General features: G+C 42.2%; 1 protein-coding gene across 5 annotated transcripts in view; it reads left to right on the forward strand.

The window, feature by feature from the left end:
* GRIA3 (glutamate ionotropic receptor AMPA type subunit 3) overlaps positions 1-18084 on the forward strand; it is a 311045-nt gene that overhangs the window by 69224 nt on the left and 223737 nt on the right. For all 5 annotated transcript variants that reach the window (XR_009598794.1, XM_012107364.4, XM_042242468.1 and 2 more), the window contains one exon: positions 15758-15997. Coding sequence is in view for 4 of the 5 variants with exons in the window: in XM_012107364.4 (XP_011962754.1) it covers positions 15758-15997 (240 nt within the window). In the remaining variant the exon portion in view is untranslated. The remainder of the gene's footprint in view (positions 1-15757; positions 15998-18084) is intronic.

Raw genomic sequence — 18084 nt, forward strand, 5'->3', positions numbered from 1 at the left:
ACTTCTGCCCCATAAAACTCAATAATAACTAGTAAAGATGCATGGTCAGAGATGACAATACCAGGAGTAGAGAAAATCATTCCACTTAGTTTTTTTCCTGAATTTCATACCTGTGAAGATGTCTGAAGAACAAAGATCAGTAGTAAGAGTTATTTGTATTGCCTAAACTGTAAGAGTATTAAAGATACTTTTGGAGCAGACTGAAGAATTCTACCCAGTGTACTTATTATCTAGTTGTTATCATCCTGGAAACCATAGGGGTGAAGAATAAAGTAGCATGGCAATTGATTCTGTCTTTGACTCTGTCTTCTTCAGAATTTTCACCAATAATTTGGATAATGCCACCCAAAGCAGGCTGATCGAAATTTGTAAATGGCACATAACTGGAAGTGACAGCTGATAAGCTTGTTAACCAAATCAAGATTTAAAAGACTGGGTCAAGGAGACTCCCTTAATGGTCCAGTAGTCAAGACTCTGTGCTTCCCCTGCAGGAAGCATGGGCTTAATTGCTGGTTGGGGAACTAAGATCCCACATATCATGCAGCATGGCCCAAAATTTTTTTTAATTTGAAAAAAAAACAGAAAAAAAAACAAAAAAAAACAGTGGGTCAAAGCCATAAGGGCATTTAAAAGGGGAAAATGTGTTAAAAAAAAATTAACAGCACATATCAAAGGTTAGGGGAAGCCTGGCTTGGCAGAAGTTCCTAAACAAAATACCTGGGATATAAATTCACAACATAAGAGGAGGTTCCATAGAATTCTACAGTGGATGGGTAAAAATAAAATCAATGCTATCCTAGGCAGGACTGATAAATACATGATGTCTAGTCCAAAATAGGCAGTGAGAAGGCATCAGTTTGCTGTCTTCTGAATGGGTTCAACCTCACTGGCAGTGTGGTACTCAGTTCCAGACATCAGTCTCTTAAGAGTGACACTTAACAAACTGAAACGCATCAGGAGGAAGGTGGTCAGAGTGGAGAAGGCCTGGGATCTACGACATACATCTGAAGTGCCAGGAGTGATTAGCCTGAATAAGAGAAGGCACAGGCAGCTGGGAAATATATCTTCCAATGCTTGAAGGCCTGCCATTAGAAGAGAGAGTAGATATTTCGGTAAGCCTCAGATAAAAAGGAACCTTAGGTGGTGAAAGTTACAGAGAGGTAGATATATGCTCAATATAATAAGGAAATCTCTTATCACAAGAGCTACCTAAAAGTAGAATGCACTACTTTGGAAAAAGTGGTGAGCTCACCATCAGCAGCCATGTTCAGGACGAGATGGAATGCCTACCTGTCAATCAAACTATAGCTAGCTAGCTAACTAATCATCACTCAGTAGTGTCTGACTCTTTGTGACCCCATGGACTGTATAGTCCATGGAATTATTTGGGCTAGAATACTGGAGTGGGTAGCCATTCCCTTCTCCAGGGGATCTTCCCAGCCCAGGGATTGAATCCAGGTCTCCCACATTGCAGGCAGATTCTTTACCAGTTCAGCCACCAGGGAAGCCCAATCAAACTATAGAGGGGCTCTTTGCATTGTAAACACCTAGGGGGTGACCTCGGCCATTACACTCCACATTGAGAATGTGATGCTAAGGAATTCAAACAGAATGGCAAATAAAATCTTGTCTTGCTGACTGACAGTGGACCTAAATGTTTTATCATGTTTATATGGTTTTGGTTTTAATTATGAAGTATTCCAAGCATGCATAACAGATAACCATTAATTAACTTTTAAGAATAATTTTTGTTTAGGGGCCAAGCTCACTCTCCCCTCAGCCCAGCATAGGCTGCAAAATTGAAGACAGTGGAGCTCCAGTGTTATGTGACACAATATTGAACTTGAGGCTCTTATCTGTCAATGACAAATCTTAGGGTTGATTCAAATGCATCGTCAGAGTTCATCACTTTCCTGCCCAGCTTTAGAAATTGTTTCATTGACTGTGACTGGATCACTGGATCAATTAGTTTTTCAATTAAGAGTTGTGCTAAAATCCCATGTAAAATGAGTTGCAAGTCAAGACAGGCCCCTGACAACTTTAGATGATTGATGGAGACACGTAGGTGAATGGCAGAGATGGAGGCTGGGAAGAATGACGATTCTGTTGAGCTATTTGTTATGGAGATAATAAGTACTGGGAGTTGAGAACCAATAGCACTTACTCACTGACACTTAGATAGCAGCTTTTGTAATATTTCAAAGGAGAGTTTCAGCTATTATTTCCATTCTCAGCACATCCCTGTGAAGTGGGCAGGACAGGTGTTAGTTCTCCTGGCTGACAAATGACAGACCTGAAGCCCAGTGAACTAACTGGCCCCAGACCACACAGCACATTAGAGACCAAGCCATAAAAGACACATCACAGAGGCTTGCCCCTGGCAATCCAGTGGTTAAGATTCTGCACTTCCAATGCAGGGGCAAAGGTTCAACCTCTGGTTGGGGAACTAAGATCCCACATGCTGTGTGGCATGGCCAAAAACATACAAACAAACAAAACCCACTGCAGGGCAAACATACTGAGAGATAATTTTTAAAATAATATTAAGAGCAGATTCTATTTATCAATTGAGCACAGACTTCTATGAGAGCCACATACTTTGCTCATCTTCATTTAATCCACACAACAATGTTATGGGGTAGGTATTATCAGTCTAATGGTTATACATTTGGAAATGAGGTTTGGAGAGTTTCAATAACCAGCCCAAATTCAGTCATTTGACCTCAGAAATAAACTCCAGTTTTTTCCACATCCATTGCCACAACTCAAATCTAGAACACTCTTGTCTCTCATTTAGACTGTAGGAAAGTATCTCAAATGTTCTCCCTGCTTTCACTGACGACCCCCTTAAATTTACTTTCCATGCACCAGCCAGATAAATCTTTTAAGAATATAAATCAGCTCATGGAATAACCATGAGCAAAGTCCTTCCATGATTTCCCTGTGTTGTCCTTAGAATAAAATCAAAATTCCTTACCAGCATCCTACAAGGTCCTTCACAGTTGGGTCCCTGCCTCCTACCAGATTCTTCTTGTAGCTTCTCCTTACTGGCCACACTTCAGTCAGGCTAGTCATCTTTCAGTGCCTCAAGTACATCAAGTGCTGTCCTCCATCTGGGCCTCAGAAAGTGCTATTTTCTCTGCCTGGGATGCTCTTCTGCTCTTAGGCATCAGCTCACATGTCACATGGTCAGATATCTTTCCCCTTGACCTCATCTAAATTAAAGCCACCTTGTCACATAGCCTCACAGCACCCTAATACCTTTCCTTCTTAGCACTTAGATCATGGTAATCACAGATCGGTATGATTCTTTTATTACTGTTTGCTTCCAATACTAGATTGTAAGCACCATGAGGACAGAGGTCAAATCTGTTTTGCTCACTGCTGTATCCCAATCCCAGCATATAGACAGTGTTTGTCACTCAAGAGGCACTCAACATTTCATTTGATGAATGAATAAACAAAAAATTTTAAACTCATGAGCTCCAGCCCTTAACCACATGTTGATATGCTGCTGCTGCTGCTGCTGCTGCTAAGTTGCTTCAGTCATGTCCGACTCTGTGCGACCCCATAGACGGCAGCCCACCAGGCTCCCTCGTCCCTCGTCTGGGATTCTCCAGGCAAGAACACGAGTGGGTTGCCATTTCCTTCTCCAATACGTGAAAGTGAAGTTGCTCAGCCGTGTCCGACTCTTAGCGACCCCATGGACTGTAGCCCACAGGCTTCTCCATCCATGGGATTTTCCAGGCAAGAGTACTGGAGTGGGCTGCCATTGCCTTCTCTGTGTCTTGATATAAAAGGGCCTAAAAAGCATCTCCTTACTCCAACCCAACTCAGCACTTCTCCTGCCATTTCTAACATTGCTGGGGAAGGGTAGTTTGCACTTAAGAACTGAAAAAAAGATGAATGTTCCTAAATACATGTGTTCATATGTTAATGTGTGCATTTGCAAGCGGCTATATTCAAGTAGGATCAAACGCTGATAATGAGTATTTTCTTTGCCAGCGTTGAGACACATGCCATGTAATTGCAAAAATAACTAGTTAGACTGTCAGAAGGCATGATACTCCTGAGAGCAGAACAAAATGTTCAAAAGAATTAACCCAAAGATAATAATTAAACCATGGAATAATCAGCTGGAGAATGGATTGACACCTTGTTCTGACTTTTGAACCTATAAGCACCCAACTATGGTTACTAGAACCCAAGACCAAAGGATGTTCAAGCAGACTGGAAGGCTGATCTGTATGAACCCAGAGAAAGGATGAGCTGGCTTCTACCCCACCCCAACCCTTCCATCCTTTACCTAATTCTTCCTCTCTTACATCCCCAGGTTAAACACGAATAGCCAGTTTTAGGGCAAGACCAGGAAAGTACCCACCTATACAGTGGACTTTGTAGAGTCCACACTTCCTAACTTTCATCATTAAAATAACTGATGGGATTACCTCAATATGCCTGCTTTTTCACTAGGGTAAAGCCTTGTTCTCTGTGGAGAGGAAGTTATAACCAAATCCTGTGGATATCAAACAGAGGATGGAGGAGGCAGATGGGAACGGGGTTACAATGCCGCCAGGGGATATTTGCCACTATTTTCAGGCATTTATGGGCTTCCCTGGTGGCTCAGCTGGTAATGAATCCACCTGCAATGTGGGAGACCTGGGTTCGATCCCTGGGTTGGGAAGATCCCCTGGAGAAGGGAAAGGCTACCTACTCTAGTATTCTGGCCTGGAGAATTCCATAGACTGTATAGCCCATGGGGTCACAAAGCGTCGGACATGACTGAGTGAGTTTCACTTCACTTCAGTCATTTAGGGTTGTCACAATTGGTGGGTGGTGGTAGTGCTGCTGACATCTAATGGGTAAAGGCCAGGGATGCTGCTAAATATCCTATAATGCATAGGGCAGTCCCCATAACAGAGAATCATCTAGCCCCAAATGCCAATAGTGTGGTGGTGGTGGATGGGAGTGAGATAGATCTGTGGTGGTGGATGAGAGTGAGAAATAATGCACTGAGTGTGTGATTGCCATGAAGGCCTCTAAGTGGCGCTGTTTTATGAGAGGTCAGTAATGTGGATCTGGAACTCGGGAGTGTGTCTGAAACTAGAGGCACCTATTTGGAATTCATTCATAAGAAGGTAGTGAGATGAGACCCTCCCCCCTCTCTGCCTGACACATACCAGGAACTCTGCAAATACTTGTTGAATGAAAAAGAGAAACCTTTAGAGTAAGAAGAAAAGAGGGCCAAAGACAAAAATGTTTGGACACATTTTCATCAAGCTGATGGACTAAGAGGAAACTGAAAAGGAGCCGTAAGGATGGAAGAGCCCACAGAGTTTAATGCTTTTGAAACCAGAGGGGGAAATTTCAAGGGGGAGGATGTGGCCAACAATGTCAAACGCTGCTGAGCAGTCAAGTCGAATGATGTCAATGCACAGAGTTGGATTTGGCAGTGAGCAGATCATCATCCAACTTGAGAGAGCGGGTTCAGTTGAGGGATGGGGCAGAAGGTAGGTTGCAGATGCAGAGGAGTGCTAGGTCCTCATCATCCCATCATTAGTAACGATGGTAAAGAAGGAGATGGAATGATGGCTTCTGGAAGTGGCAGGGATTCAGGAGGAGGTGGAATCTTTTAGCAGAGTTTTAGCCTGGCAGGAGGAAGGCAACCTAGTGAGAATAAAGGCACACACTTGAATAGCTACTCTTGAGTATGTCAATTGTATTTTTGAGCTTCCTATAAAAGTAAGCAGAGGGCATGTGGAATTGGGACTCGATGTATCATGTGGCATTCAAGAGGCCCACGAGGTAAACTGAAGTTCAGTTTAAGGAAGAGCTCCCTTGTCATCAGAGCTGCCCCACAAAGAAAGTGCTGCCTGTGAGTAATGAGCTCTCATGTCACTGGAAGTATTCAAAGGGAGGTAACACAGCCTCATGGGAAGTGGTTCCTGTGCTGAATTGGAAATTAGATTAGATTCTTAGTATCCAAATTTTTGGACTTTTTGGATCCATAAATGTTTTAAGGTGGGTTAAAAGGGTGAGTGGAGTATAGATTGATCTAGAGAGTCAGCAATGTTTAACTTTTGCTGTGTTAAGTGTATTAATTTTCTATTTACTACTATTAACAAATTACCACAAATTTAGTGGCTTAAAATAGCACAAGTTTATTATTTTCCAGCTCTGTAGGTCAGATCAAGGTGTTGGCATGGCAGCATTCCTGTCCAGAGGCTCTAAAAGGGAAATTCATTTTCTTGCCTTTCCCAATTTCTAGAGACCACCTACTTGCTTAACTCATAGCCCCCTCCATCTCTGTTCATAGTCATGGCTGGTCAGGTCTTTTTCATATCACATCACTCTGATACTGACTCTTTTTTCAACTTCTGTCTCCCACATTTACATTGGGCCACCCAGATAATCCAGGATAATCTCACTATTTTAAAGTCAACTGATTAGCAACCTTAATTCTATTGGCAGCCTTAATTCCTCTCTACCATGTAACCTAATTCACAGATTTGGGGATTAAGACATGGACATCTTTGGGGACACAATTATTTGGTCTGTTGCAAAAAAAGGCATATGTATTCATATAAGTTCATATATATCCATACACATATATATACATATGTATATATATATGTACACATATGTATTATATGTGTATGGATATATATGAATTTATATATACATATATATTTGAACTTATGTATATATGAGTGGTATCATAAACATCATCATTATTTCAGAAAAGAAAGGACTCTACATACAACACTCAGACAATAGAAATGATACAGAGAAAAGGACTATTGTTTCCTAAAAAAGAACAGTTGTCAACCTTCCCCCAACACACACACACACACACACACACACACACACACACACACACACACACAGATATTTCACCAGACTGGAAACTTCACCATGGACCAGCATCACAGCTTTAGAAAACACTGGACTCCATGATCTTCCATCTCTAAGCTTCCTCAGTCCCCTGGAATTCACTGTACTGTGGTATTACCTAGAGAACCTTCTTGTGACATATCTCTACTGGTTCCTCCATAGCTGTGTTTTTCTTCTTCCTGCTTGTTTCAAATGTGATCATTAAGTCAGCAAGAGACTTCCGTTTCCTTTTTTCCCCCAATTCAAAAGGCTATGAAAAGTATTCTGTAAATGATATGGAATATTGTTATTCTGATCTTTGGGATAATCAAGTTGTTTGACATTTTTGTAATGAGGCCTTTTGAAATATGGGTAGTGTAATTAGCTGCCACACTGTACATTCTCAATACCTGTCCCGACCCTACAGACTTGGGGACTATAAATAAAAGTGTGACAGCTGGCTCCAGCCTTACTTGTCACTCAACATTGAGGGGAACACAGCCGGTGAGCTACACTAGAATCCCCAGGCATCCAGAATGTAGTCAGAAATGACGTTTTCAGCTAAAAGAATTTGCTGTTTTGCTAGGAGGAAGAGATGGAGACAGGTATTCTTAGCAAGCAGACAGTCATGATATTTCATACTGGGAAGCCATGGAGGCCCCGAGTGGAGACCGCATTTCACCAGCACAAGGGAATTATATAGGGAGGGTGGACAAAGAGTCAGAGGACAAAGTCAAATTAGAAGGGTTCTTCCTGAACCCATGACTACCCAGAATGTGACTGATCACATGAACCCATGACTATCCAGAATGTGACTGGTCACCCAGAAGTGACCCAGGAGTGAAAACAGGAAAGAACACTGGAGAAATGTCTAGGGAAGGTGAAAGAGAAGAAAAACTGGGCTTCCTGGGTACTTAGTGTAAAGTCAAGGGCAGTGGTTGCTGTAGGTGGTGTAACCTGATGGGGTCAACAGAGTGCAAAGTAAAGAGTTGGCAAGAGAAAAGAAACACAGAATAAACTGTTTAGTTGCCAAGTATATGCTGCTGCTGCTGCTTCTGCTAAGTCGCTTCGGTCGTGTCCTACTCTGTGAGACCCCATAGACGGCAGCCCACCAGGCTCCCCGTCCCTGGGATTCTCCAGGCAAGAATACTGGAGTCGGTTGCCATTTCCTTCTCCAATGCGTGAGAGTGAAAAGTGAAAGTGAAGTCACTCAGTTGTGTCCGACCCTCAGCGACCCCATGGACTGCAGCCTTCCAGGCTCCTCCATCCATGGGATTTTCCAGGCAAGGTACTGGAGTGGGGTGCCATTGCCTTCTCCGAAGTATATGCTAAGCACCATGTATTTCTCGTGTACCATTTCATTTACTCCTCACTCCGTGACAATAACCAAGTTACATTTATAACTAAGACATACTTTACCTTTTATTTATCTCATTTCTTACTGTCTTATCCCCTCACTAGTACACATGTTTTGGGAGGACAGGATCAATTTTCTCTCCTGTATCTCCTACTACTTATAATGGTACTAGCACATAGTCGATGCTCTACAACTATTTGTTGCATGAATAAATATCTAGCATTAAGCAAGTATCTCTTACATGCCAGGTACTGTTATAGATAGATGCTTCCCATGAATGGAGTCATTTTGACTTTCACAACCAATGCTGAGACAGGCACTATTATCTCATTTTTAGAGATGAAAAAACTGGGTCAGAAACAGAGATATTAAGTAATTTGCCTAATAAGTGATGAATTCAGGATTTCAACCTAAAGGATCCAACTCTAGAACCTGCCATCATAATCTCTATCCTATATTGAGGCTCACGGAGATGAAGTCGTGCAGCCTAAGACTGGTAGAGCCATAACTAGAAGTAAAGTCCACCTGCCTCAGAAGCTTCTGCCCCTTCCTTTTATGCTTCACGGCTTTGTAAGACTGCCAAGGCAACTATTTCTTCCATCATTATTTTACCAGGGACTAGTCTCCTGAGATGGAGAAGGCAATGGCACCCCACTCCAGTACTCTTGCCTGGAAAGTCCCATGGACGGAGGAGCCTGGTGGGCTGCAGTCCATGGGGTCGCAAAGAGTCGGACACGACTGAGGGACTTCACTTTCACTTTTCACTTTCCTGCATTGGAGAAGGAAATGGCAACCCACTCGTGTTCTTGCCTGGAGAATCCCAGGGACGGGGAGCCTGGTGGGCTGCCGTCTATGGGGTCGCACAGAGTTGGACATGACTGAAGCGACTTAGCAGCAGCAGTCTCCTGAGATAAATAAATGGGTGTGGTTCATTAAAGAGTCAGATAAAGATAACACACATTGCCCCAAAAAATCACAAGTCCCCAAAGATCACCCACCAATCTGCCACCTGCTCTCACTGATATTTGAGGCTGGAGGGAACTGAGAGCAGCAGCTGGCAGATGAGTCACGGGAAACCCCTGATGGATCCGTCTATGCTGAGAGCTAGGTATTGTGGGTAAGTCACTTTCATGCCAGGCAAATCCTGACCCATGCTGCCCTAGATAGCACTGGAGTAGGGATGGCGCGGAGATGCTGATAAAGCAATTCTGAGAGACTGGTTCATAATTCATTGCATGACCTTGTGCAAGACACTTCGTCGCTTTGTGTCAGTTTCTTTCAGCTAGGAAGGAATCAGTGGGATTCTGTGTTGAAGCAGAAGAGATATTCACTATATCTCTTATCTACTGGACCTTGCCACATAAAATTTCATCTGGAGAAAGGATTCTACACTAAAAATTGTGCTTGAAAAGACAGTGAATGACAGAGTATTTAAGTTTCTTCTATTTCAAACATTCTAAGGACCTAGAAACATAGACACTATCCCTTGGGTCAGCTCAGTGTACTATTCAGCCCTACTTTCTGCAGCCAAGAGGGACCTTATGCCCCAGCTTCCCTCAAAGGCTGTTACCCCTGTCCTTGTGTGGCAGTTGTCTTCCCCACTGGGCCTTCTGCTTATGTTACTTGCACATATTGAGACAGAGCAAGTGTAACTATGCACAATAGTATTTGCAGGACAGCTGCACCCCTGTTTTATCCAAAAGGAAGATGAACCTATTTGCAGGCAGGAATAGAGACGCAGATGTAGAGAACAGACATACGGACGTGGGGTGGGGAGGGAAGGGTGGTTCAAATTGGGAGAGTAGCGTTGACATTTATATGCTACCATGTGTAAAATAAATAGCCGGCGGGAAGCTGCTGTGTAGCACAAGCTCAGCTCTGTGCTCTGTGATGACCTAGAGGGGTATGATGGGAGGGTGGGTGGCTTCAGAGGGAGGGGATATATGTATACATATAGCTGATCCATGCTATTGTACAGCAGAAACTAACATGATATTGTAAAGCCTTTATACTCTAAGGGGAAAAAAAGGAATAGAACACTTACTGATTTTTTCCTAGCACGCATCTTGTTGATGTCCACTGCCGTATGTCTGTCTGTTAGACCACAGTAGCTGAGTGTTCTCTGAAAGGTGCTGCTGATCTACAATATAATACTCCTAGGTCTCTCACCTGAGCTGGGCCCAAAGCTGTAAGCTTAGTTTGGAATTTTTTAAACTGTCACTGGGCTCCCTCACACCTGCTCACTCACCCATTTTTAGAAGATCTTCCTGAGTCTTATTCTACTTGTCATCATACATAAGCTTAAAGATTTCACTGGGTGCTCCTGCCTGGAGTCTGGGTTTCACATATACAACATGACTTTCTTCTTATCAAGTTTTAAAACAAGCAAAAACAGTATTATGTTGTTTAGGTGCATCTGTGTATGTTTTTTAGAAAACCAAGCTAATGATAAATTTAAAAATTCAGTGTAGTAGTTACCTCAGGGGGAGGGAGAGAATCAAAACAGAAAGATAGAACAGAAGAAGAAGACATAGGTAAAATCAAGTTATTAGTAATATTATGATTCTTGGGTTGAGTGATGGTTCTATGAGTGTTCAATGTATTTTAAATAAATAAATAATGAAATGTCCATGTATAAACTGGTAATGACTAATTCTGCACCCACGAGGTTCAAAACCAATGATTACAAGAGCAATGCAAGGGTGTTTTTTTTTTTTTTCTTAAACTTAACCAGAATCTATAACCTACTTTAATTTTCTGGTTTTTTCCAATACACCAGGGGCTTTTTGAAACTCTAAGAGGATCATAGCTATACATTTGTCTCTCTCCAAGTATTTCTCCCCCAATTATTGTTCATAATTTTGACTGGTTGGGATTTCCTTGTTGAAAAATATGTTGCATTGTATGCTAGTTGGTACAGATCTAAGAATGACTGGCTACCTCCTGAGTCATTTTGGTTGGAAAGCCATGATTGCTTATTCCAGTCTTCCAGCCCCATGACTGTTAATAAGATTGGATTCTTTCTAGGGCTGCCAGATAAAATTCAGGATTTTCAATTAAATATGAATTTCAAATAAACAAGTAATTTTTCAGTATATGTGTGAATTTGAGGCATATTTAAACTAAAAATAATTTCTTATTTATCTGAAATTCAAATTTAATTGGACATTCTATTTATCTATTTTCTAGTTATATAGATATATATTCAATATATTTTTATTTGCCAAATCTGGAAACTCTATTTCATTCAAGCCAATAAATACTATCCAATGTCACTGTTTGTTTTGGGTCCCAGGGAGTGTGAGTTTTGGCATTGGACTCAGGTTCAAGTCCTGGCCCCTCCACTTAACAGATGGAACATTTTTTGGTCTCAGAATTCTTATCTATTAAATAGAAATGATAGTAATACCTCAAGAGGTTGTTGGGAATATTAAAAGAGATAATATGTGTGCTTAGCATATGGGCTGTTACCTACTAAGAACTCAATAACTGTTATCATTATCGTTGTCAATGTTATACAGAACATTATGTGTATTGGCCAAGATTTGACCTGGTACTGCAAGATTCTACACTGACAGGATGAATTTGGGAATGGGACTCTCCTTCATGTCTCCTTTGGTAATGATTAAGACAAAGTGCCAAAGAACAGCAAGAAGAGATAAGAAAGCCTTCTTCAGCGATCAATGCAAAGAAATAGAGGAAAAGAACAGATTGGGAAAGACTAGAGATCTCTTCAAGAAAATTAGAGATACCAAAGGAACATTTCATGCAAAGATGGGCTCCATAAAGGACAGAAATGGTATGGACCTAACAGAAGCAGAAGATATTAAGAAGAGGTGGCAAGAATACACGGAAGAACTGTACAAAAAAGATCTTCACAACCCAGATAGTCATGATGATGTGATCACTAATCTAAAACCAGACATCTTGGAATGTGAAGTCAAGTGGGCCTTACAAAGCATCACTACGAACAAAGCTAGTGGAGGTGATGGAATTCCAATTGAGCTGTTTCAAATCCTGAAAGATGATGCTGTGAAAGTGATGCACTCAATAGGCCAGCAAATTTGGAAAACTCAGCAGTGGCCACAGGACTGGAAAAGGTCAGTTTTCATTCCAATTCCAAGGAAAGGCAATGCAAAAGAATGCTCAAACTCCTGCACAATTGCACTCATGTCACACGCTAGTAAAGTAATGCTCAAAATTCTCCAAGTCAGGCTTCAGCAATACGTGAACCGTGAACTCCCTGACGTTCAAGCTTGTTTTAGAAAAGGCAGAGGAACCAGAGATCAAATTGCCAACATCCGCTGGATCATGGAAAAAGCAAGAGAGTTCCAGAAAAACATCTATTTCTGCTTTATTGACTATGCCAAAGCCTTTGACTGTGTGGATCACAATAAACTGTGGAAAATTCTTCAAGAGATGGGAATACCAGACCACCTGACCTGCCTCTTGAGAAATCTGTATGAAGGTCAGGAAGCAACAGTTAGAACTGGACATGGAACAACAGACTGGTTCCAAATAGGAAAAGGGGTATGTCAAGGCTGTATATTGTCACCCTGCTTATTTAACTTCTATGCAGAGTACATCATGAGAAACGCTGGACTGGAAGAAACACAAGCTGGAATCAAGATTGCCGGGAGAAATATCAATAACCTCAGATATGCAGATGACACCACCCTTATGGCAGAAAGTGAAGAGGAACTAAAAAGCCTCTTGATGAATGTGAAAGAGGAGAGCGAAAAAGTTGGCTTAAAGCTCAACATTCAGAAAACGAAGATCATGGCATCCGGTCCCATTACTTCATGGGAAATAGATAGGGAAACAGTGGAAACAGTGTCAGACTTTATTTTTTGGGGAGCCAGAATCACTGCAGATGGTGACTGCAGCCATGAAATTAAAAGATGCTTACTCCTTGGAAGGAAAGTTATGACCAACCTAGATAGCATATTCAAAAGCAGAGACATTACTTTGCCAACTAAGGTCCGTCTAGTCAAGGCTATGGTTTTTCCTGTGGTCATGTATGGATGTGAGAGTTGGACTGTGAAGAAGGCTGAGCGCCGAAGGACTGATGCTTTTGAACTGTGGTGTTGGAGAAGACTCTTTAGAGTCCCTTGGACTGCAAGGAGATCCAACCAGTCCATTCTGAAGGAGATCAACCTTGGGATTTCTTTGGAAGGAATGATGCTGAAGCTGAAACTCCAGTACTTTGGCCACCTCATGCGAAGAGTTGACTCATTGGAAAAAACTCTGATGCTGGGAGGGATTGGGGGCAGGAGGAGAAGGACGACCAAGGATGAGATGGCTGGATGGCATCACGGACTCAATGGATGTGAGTTTGAGTGAACTCCGGGAGATGGTGATGGACAGGGAGGCCTGGCGTGCTGTGATTCATGGGGTCGCAAAGAGTCGGACACGACTGAGCGACTGAACTGAACTGAACTGAACTGAAGACAAAGTGCCATCTAGCCACTTCCTTTTTGTTTCAGAATACTTCTTTTGGCCTCATGTCACAAAATGCCCCAGGTTCATTCTCTAGTTGGTTTTTCCTTTTAATATAAAGGCTTTTCTTGCATGTGTTTGGAGGTCACTTAGAATTCCTCAAGTTGGAAGCAATTGTCCTCCCCTAAGGAGGCCCTTGCGGAGAAGGCAATGGCACCCCACTCCAGTACTCTTGCCTGGAAAATCCCCTGGACGGAGGAGCCTGGTAGGCTGCAGTCCATGGGGTCACTGAGGGTCAGACATGACTGAGCGACTTCACTTTCACTTTTCACTTTCATGCATTGGAGAAGGAAATAGCAACCCACTCCAGTGTTCTTGCCTAGAGAATCCCAGGGATGGTGGAGCCTGGTGGGCTGCTGTCTATGGAGTCGCACAGAGTCAGACACTCCTGAGGCAACTTAGCAGCAGCAGCAGCAGCAGCAAGGAGGCCTTTGAGTGACTGATAATCACCTTTGAAATGCTACCTCAAGCCAATGAGCCACGAGTTTGGCTGATAAAAGGGAGCAAACCCTTTACATTCTCTTCTCTGACCCACCCATTCCCATCAAAACTGAACCTATCCATTTTCTTACTTGTGCTGACATTTAATCAGACATGTTAATGGCTAAAAAAAGATTGTAATTTGGGGGAGGGGGTTCCCAAGCCATAGGCTTTTTTTCATAACCAAAACCTGAAAAAGTAAGCCTAACGTTGGCTTCCTAGGTGATAAGGGTGACCAAGCAGAGGCCCTTAAATCACACCACATTATCAGCTGTTTGTTCTCCCTGCTTCTCATGAATGGAAGGGAGCAGTAGTGCAAATAATCTGAAGATCATTTCCACTTGGTTTGGGAATGCACCACATGGTGCTGTTGTAGCTGATTTGCTTTGCTAATTTTGTTCTACTTACGCTAATATTGAGATTGGTTCCCATTTTTTTAAGCTCATCTGGGCCTGAAGAAGGAAAGGTAGTGGCATGACCCATTTTGAGATGGAAGAAAAATTCACCACAATCGTGAGGAGGACGTGAACATTCTGTGTGTGGGCTACCAGGTCTAGAATATCAAATCAAAATGATTAAGATAGAACTTTACCTATCCCATGGGCACTGAAAGACCAGTATTCCCAATGACTTGCCCAGAATCTGAAATTCTCTTCATTATTAGTCTACATAAGGGGTGTTCATCATAACATAACTAGATAGGTAAAGCATTATGTAACCTAAGAAGGGGCTTCCCAAGGGGGCTTCCCAAGGGGGCTCAGTGGTAAAGAACTCGCCTGCCAATGCAAGAGACACAAGAGATGCAGGTTTGACCCCTGGGTCAGGAAGATCCCCTGGAGAAGGAAATGGCAACCCACTCCAATATTCTTGCCTTGGGAAATCCCATGGACAGAGGAGCCTGGTGGGCGTTAGTCCATGAGGTCACAAAGAGTCAGACACGACTTTGTGACTAAACAACAACAACCTAAGAGGAGTAACACATTTCCTAGAAGACACATTAGCAGTTCATCTGACTAAATCATCAGTCACTATTGTTACCTAGTAGAAAAGCACTGCATGGGTGAGACACAAGATAATTCTATTGGGTTGGCCAAAAAGTTCATCTGGGCTTTCCCATAACACCTTCTGGAAAAACCTGAATGAACTTTTGAGCCAACCCAATACCTTGATGGGGCCTGGGTATCCTAAGGGGCCCCTGGGCAGCTGCGGTGGAAGTGTGGGAACACTTGGTGCCTTGGGGGTGCACTGGGAGGTTTGCTGAAGGAGGATAAGACAACCTTCACCTCTGTGCTTCCCACATTCCTCTTAGTTTCCTGCTCATGCTTAGTTTTCTCTCATAGAGAAGAGGCAACTGCATCAGATAAATTCTTCCCTTTCTTATCCTTTTCCTGCTGAGCAACTGGATTTTCCAAGGGCTTCTAGAGACCAGCAACCACTGGTTTTCTGTCTGTCTTTTAGAGTCTAACTATGCACTATATTTCCAACCCTGCAAGCTGCAGCAAAGGACCATGAAGTTACTGAAATGTCTTTCTCTTTTTCTCATTGCAGTCTGCTCCCAGTTCTCGAGAGGGGTATATGCCATCTTTGGATTCTATGACCAGATGTCCATGAACACTCTGACCTCCTTCTGTGGAGCCCTGCACACGTCCTTTGTCACTCCCAGCTTCCCCACTGATGCAGATGTGCAGTTTGTCATCCAGATGCGCCCAGCCTTGAAGGGTGCCATCCTGAGTCTTCTGGGTCACTACAAGTGGGAGAAGTTTGTGTACCTTTACGACACAGAAAGAGGTAAGAAGAGGCATCTGCTCTCCTCTTTGAATATTCATGTAACAGTGGTCTTCAACCTTCCTCAACTCATGATTGTCCCCTTCTCTTCCAGTAAATAAAATCTCATATGCTTTTAAAACTGTAATTATTATTCAAAATGAATTGAAGAGTAAGGCCAAAAAAAAAAAAAGCAATACTAATTTTAGAATCTAATTTTTCAAATTATACATGTCCTCCCATCCCAAACTTTGAAAAGGGGGTTCGGATTATCTTCCTGGTTGAATCACTGTTGATGAAAAAGAACCCTCCCCCCTCCTCAAAATAATTGATCTGGTCTAAAATACACAAAGGAAAAGTGGCTTAGTCTAAAATAGAGAAAGGCCTAAGCTGGAAAGCTTTTGCAGAATTAATCCATCCAGAGACCACAGTTATCCCCATTTCATAGATGAGAAAACTGAAGCCCGAAAAGGAAAAGTGCTTTTTCATGCAGTAGCTTAACCCCAGAGCTGGGACTGGTGGCAATGTCTCTGGCTTGCAGATCACATTACATTAGGCTTTCGGATTGTAGGGCCTCCACAACTAGCTGATGGAAATAATGAAAGGAGACTGGCTAAACTGGGTTTGGGGGGTGGATAGATTTTCTAAGAGTTAGACATATTATATTGAATATATTGATGACATATTATATTAAAAGAGTCTCAAAAATTAGGAGTCTGATCTTAAATAGTATCCAGTTAGGTATATACATCATAGTGCAGCTAAACAGACTCCTCTAAAATCTAGTTATCTTTGAGGGCTTTCTTAGTAAAACCAGGGAATCCTATCACCATGAGATTCTAAAAGACATTGTTACTTTATCACTTGTTTGCCTATACCCCTGGCTATATGGAGGGAAGGGCTTGCCAAGTGGTGCTAGTGGTAAAGAATCTGCCTGCCAATGCAGGAGACACAGGAGACCAGAGTTCAATCCTTGGGTCAGGCAGATCCCCTGGAGAAGTGAATGGCTACCCACTCCAGTATTCGTACCTGGGAAATCCCATGGACAGAGGAGCCTGGTGGGCTACAGTCCATGGGGTCACAAAGATTTGGACACTAAGTGACTTAGGACACATGCATACGCAGGGAATGGCTGTCTCTGACTCAGGATTTTCTGACTCAGAGAAAGAAGGAGCAAATGGAAGACCTCTCTGAGGGATCACTGGAAATGATGTCCTTATAGGTAACTTAACTTGAAGGGCCATTTTGTTTTTAGGAATCCAGAGTGCGCTTCACTTCACTCTTATTTTGATAAGATAAACCCTCTCAGGAAACACTAAGGCCTGTATTTGCTTATGGTACTTACCTCCAAAATATTATCAAATTTCATGAACCTGAAACAGGAGAGCAGAGTTCTAGTCCATCCTCTGCCACTCACTAGCTCTCTGACCTTAACCAACTCATTGAGGCTTTCTTGGCCTTGATCTCTTAACCAAAGTTATGTCCCTTCTTAAGGTAATATGCTATGACTTTTAATATTATACCAGACTTGGGATATTTTGAATCTTATTACTAATCCTAGCTTACATATTATCAGTTAATTAGTCAACCAGTCTATAAGGTGTTATGCACCCTCAATGATTTATTCAAATCTTGTGATGCATGCTTATATAATACAGTTCCAGTGGGGGTAGACAGAAAAAGGACATTAAGGAAACAATTCATGAACAACTTTCAGAACAAAGTATCAAACTCAGTAGCAAATTAAGTGATACACTACAGATTCTGATTGTTGTAAGACTTATGAAAAAGTAGCACTCCAAGAAAGTAGAATTTTCAAAGGCTGGCTAGAGGAGCCAGGCCTTAAAGGATATATAAGCTGTGGACTGGAAGAGAAGAGGGAGATAGAGTTTGGGGAAGAAAAAAGAACATGAACAAAGGGCAGAATCAGAAAGGAGTACCCTGTGTTCTTGCACATCTTTGCCTGACTAGGGTACCGAAATAGTTTAAATGTTCTAATTCACAATTTGCTAAATTTTAATGCATTTCCTTTCTTTTAAACACTGAAGATGAATTAGCCTATTTCCATGTATTATATACAGTAGAATCTAGTGTGTAAAAATCTAATTTTC

This window comes from Ovis aries, chromosome X (assembly GCF_016772045.2).
Source record: "Ovis aries strain OAR_USU_Benz2616 breed Rambouillet chromosome X, ARS-UI_Ramb_v3.0, whole genome shotgun sequence".
NCBI lineage: Eukaryota > Metazoa > Chordata > Mammalia > Artiodactyla > Bovidae > Ovis > Ovis aries.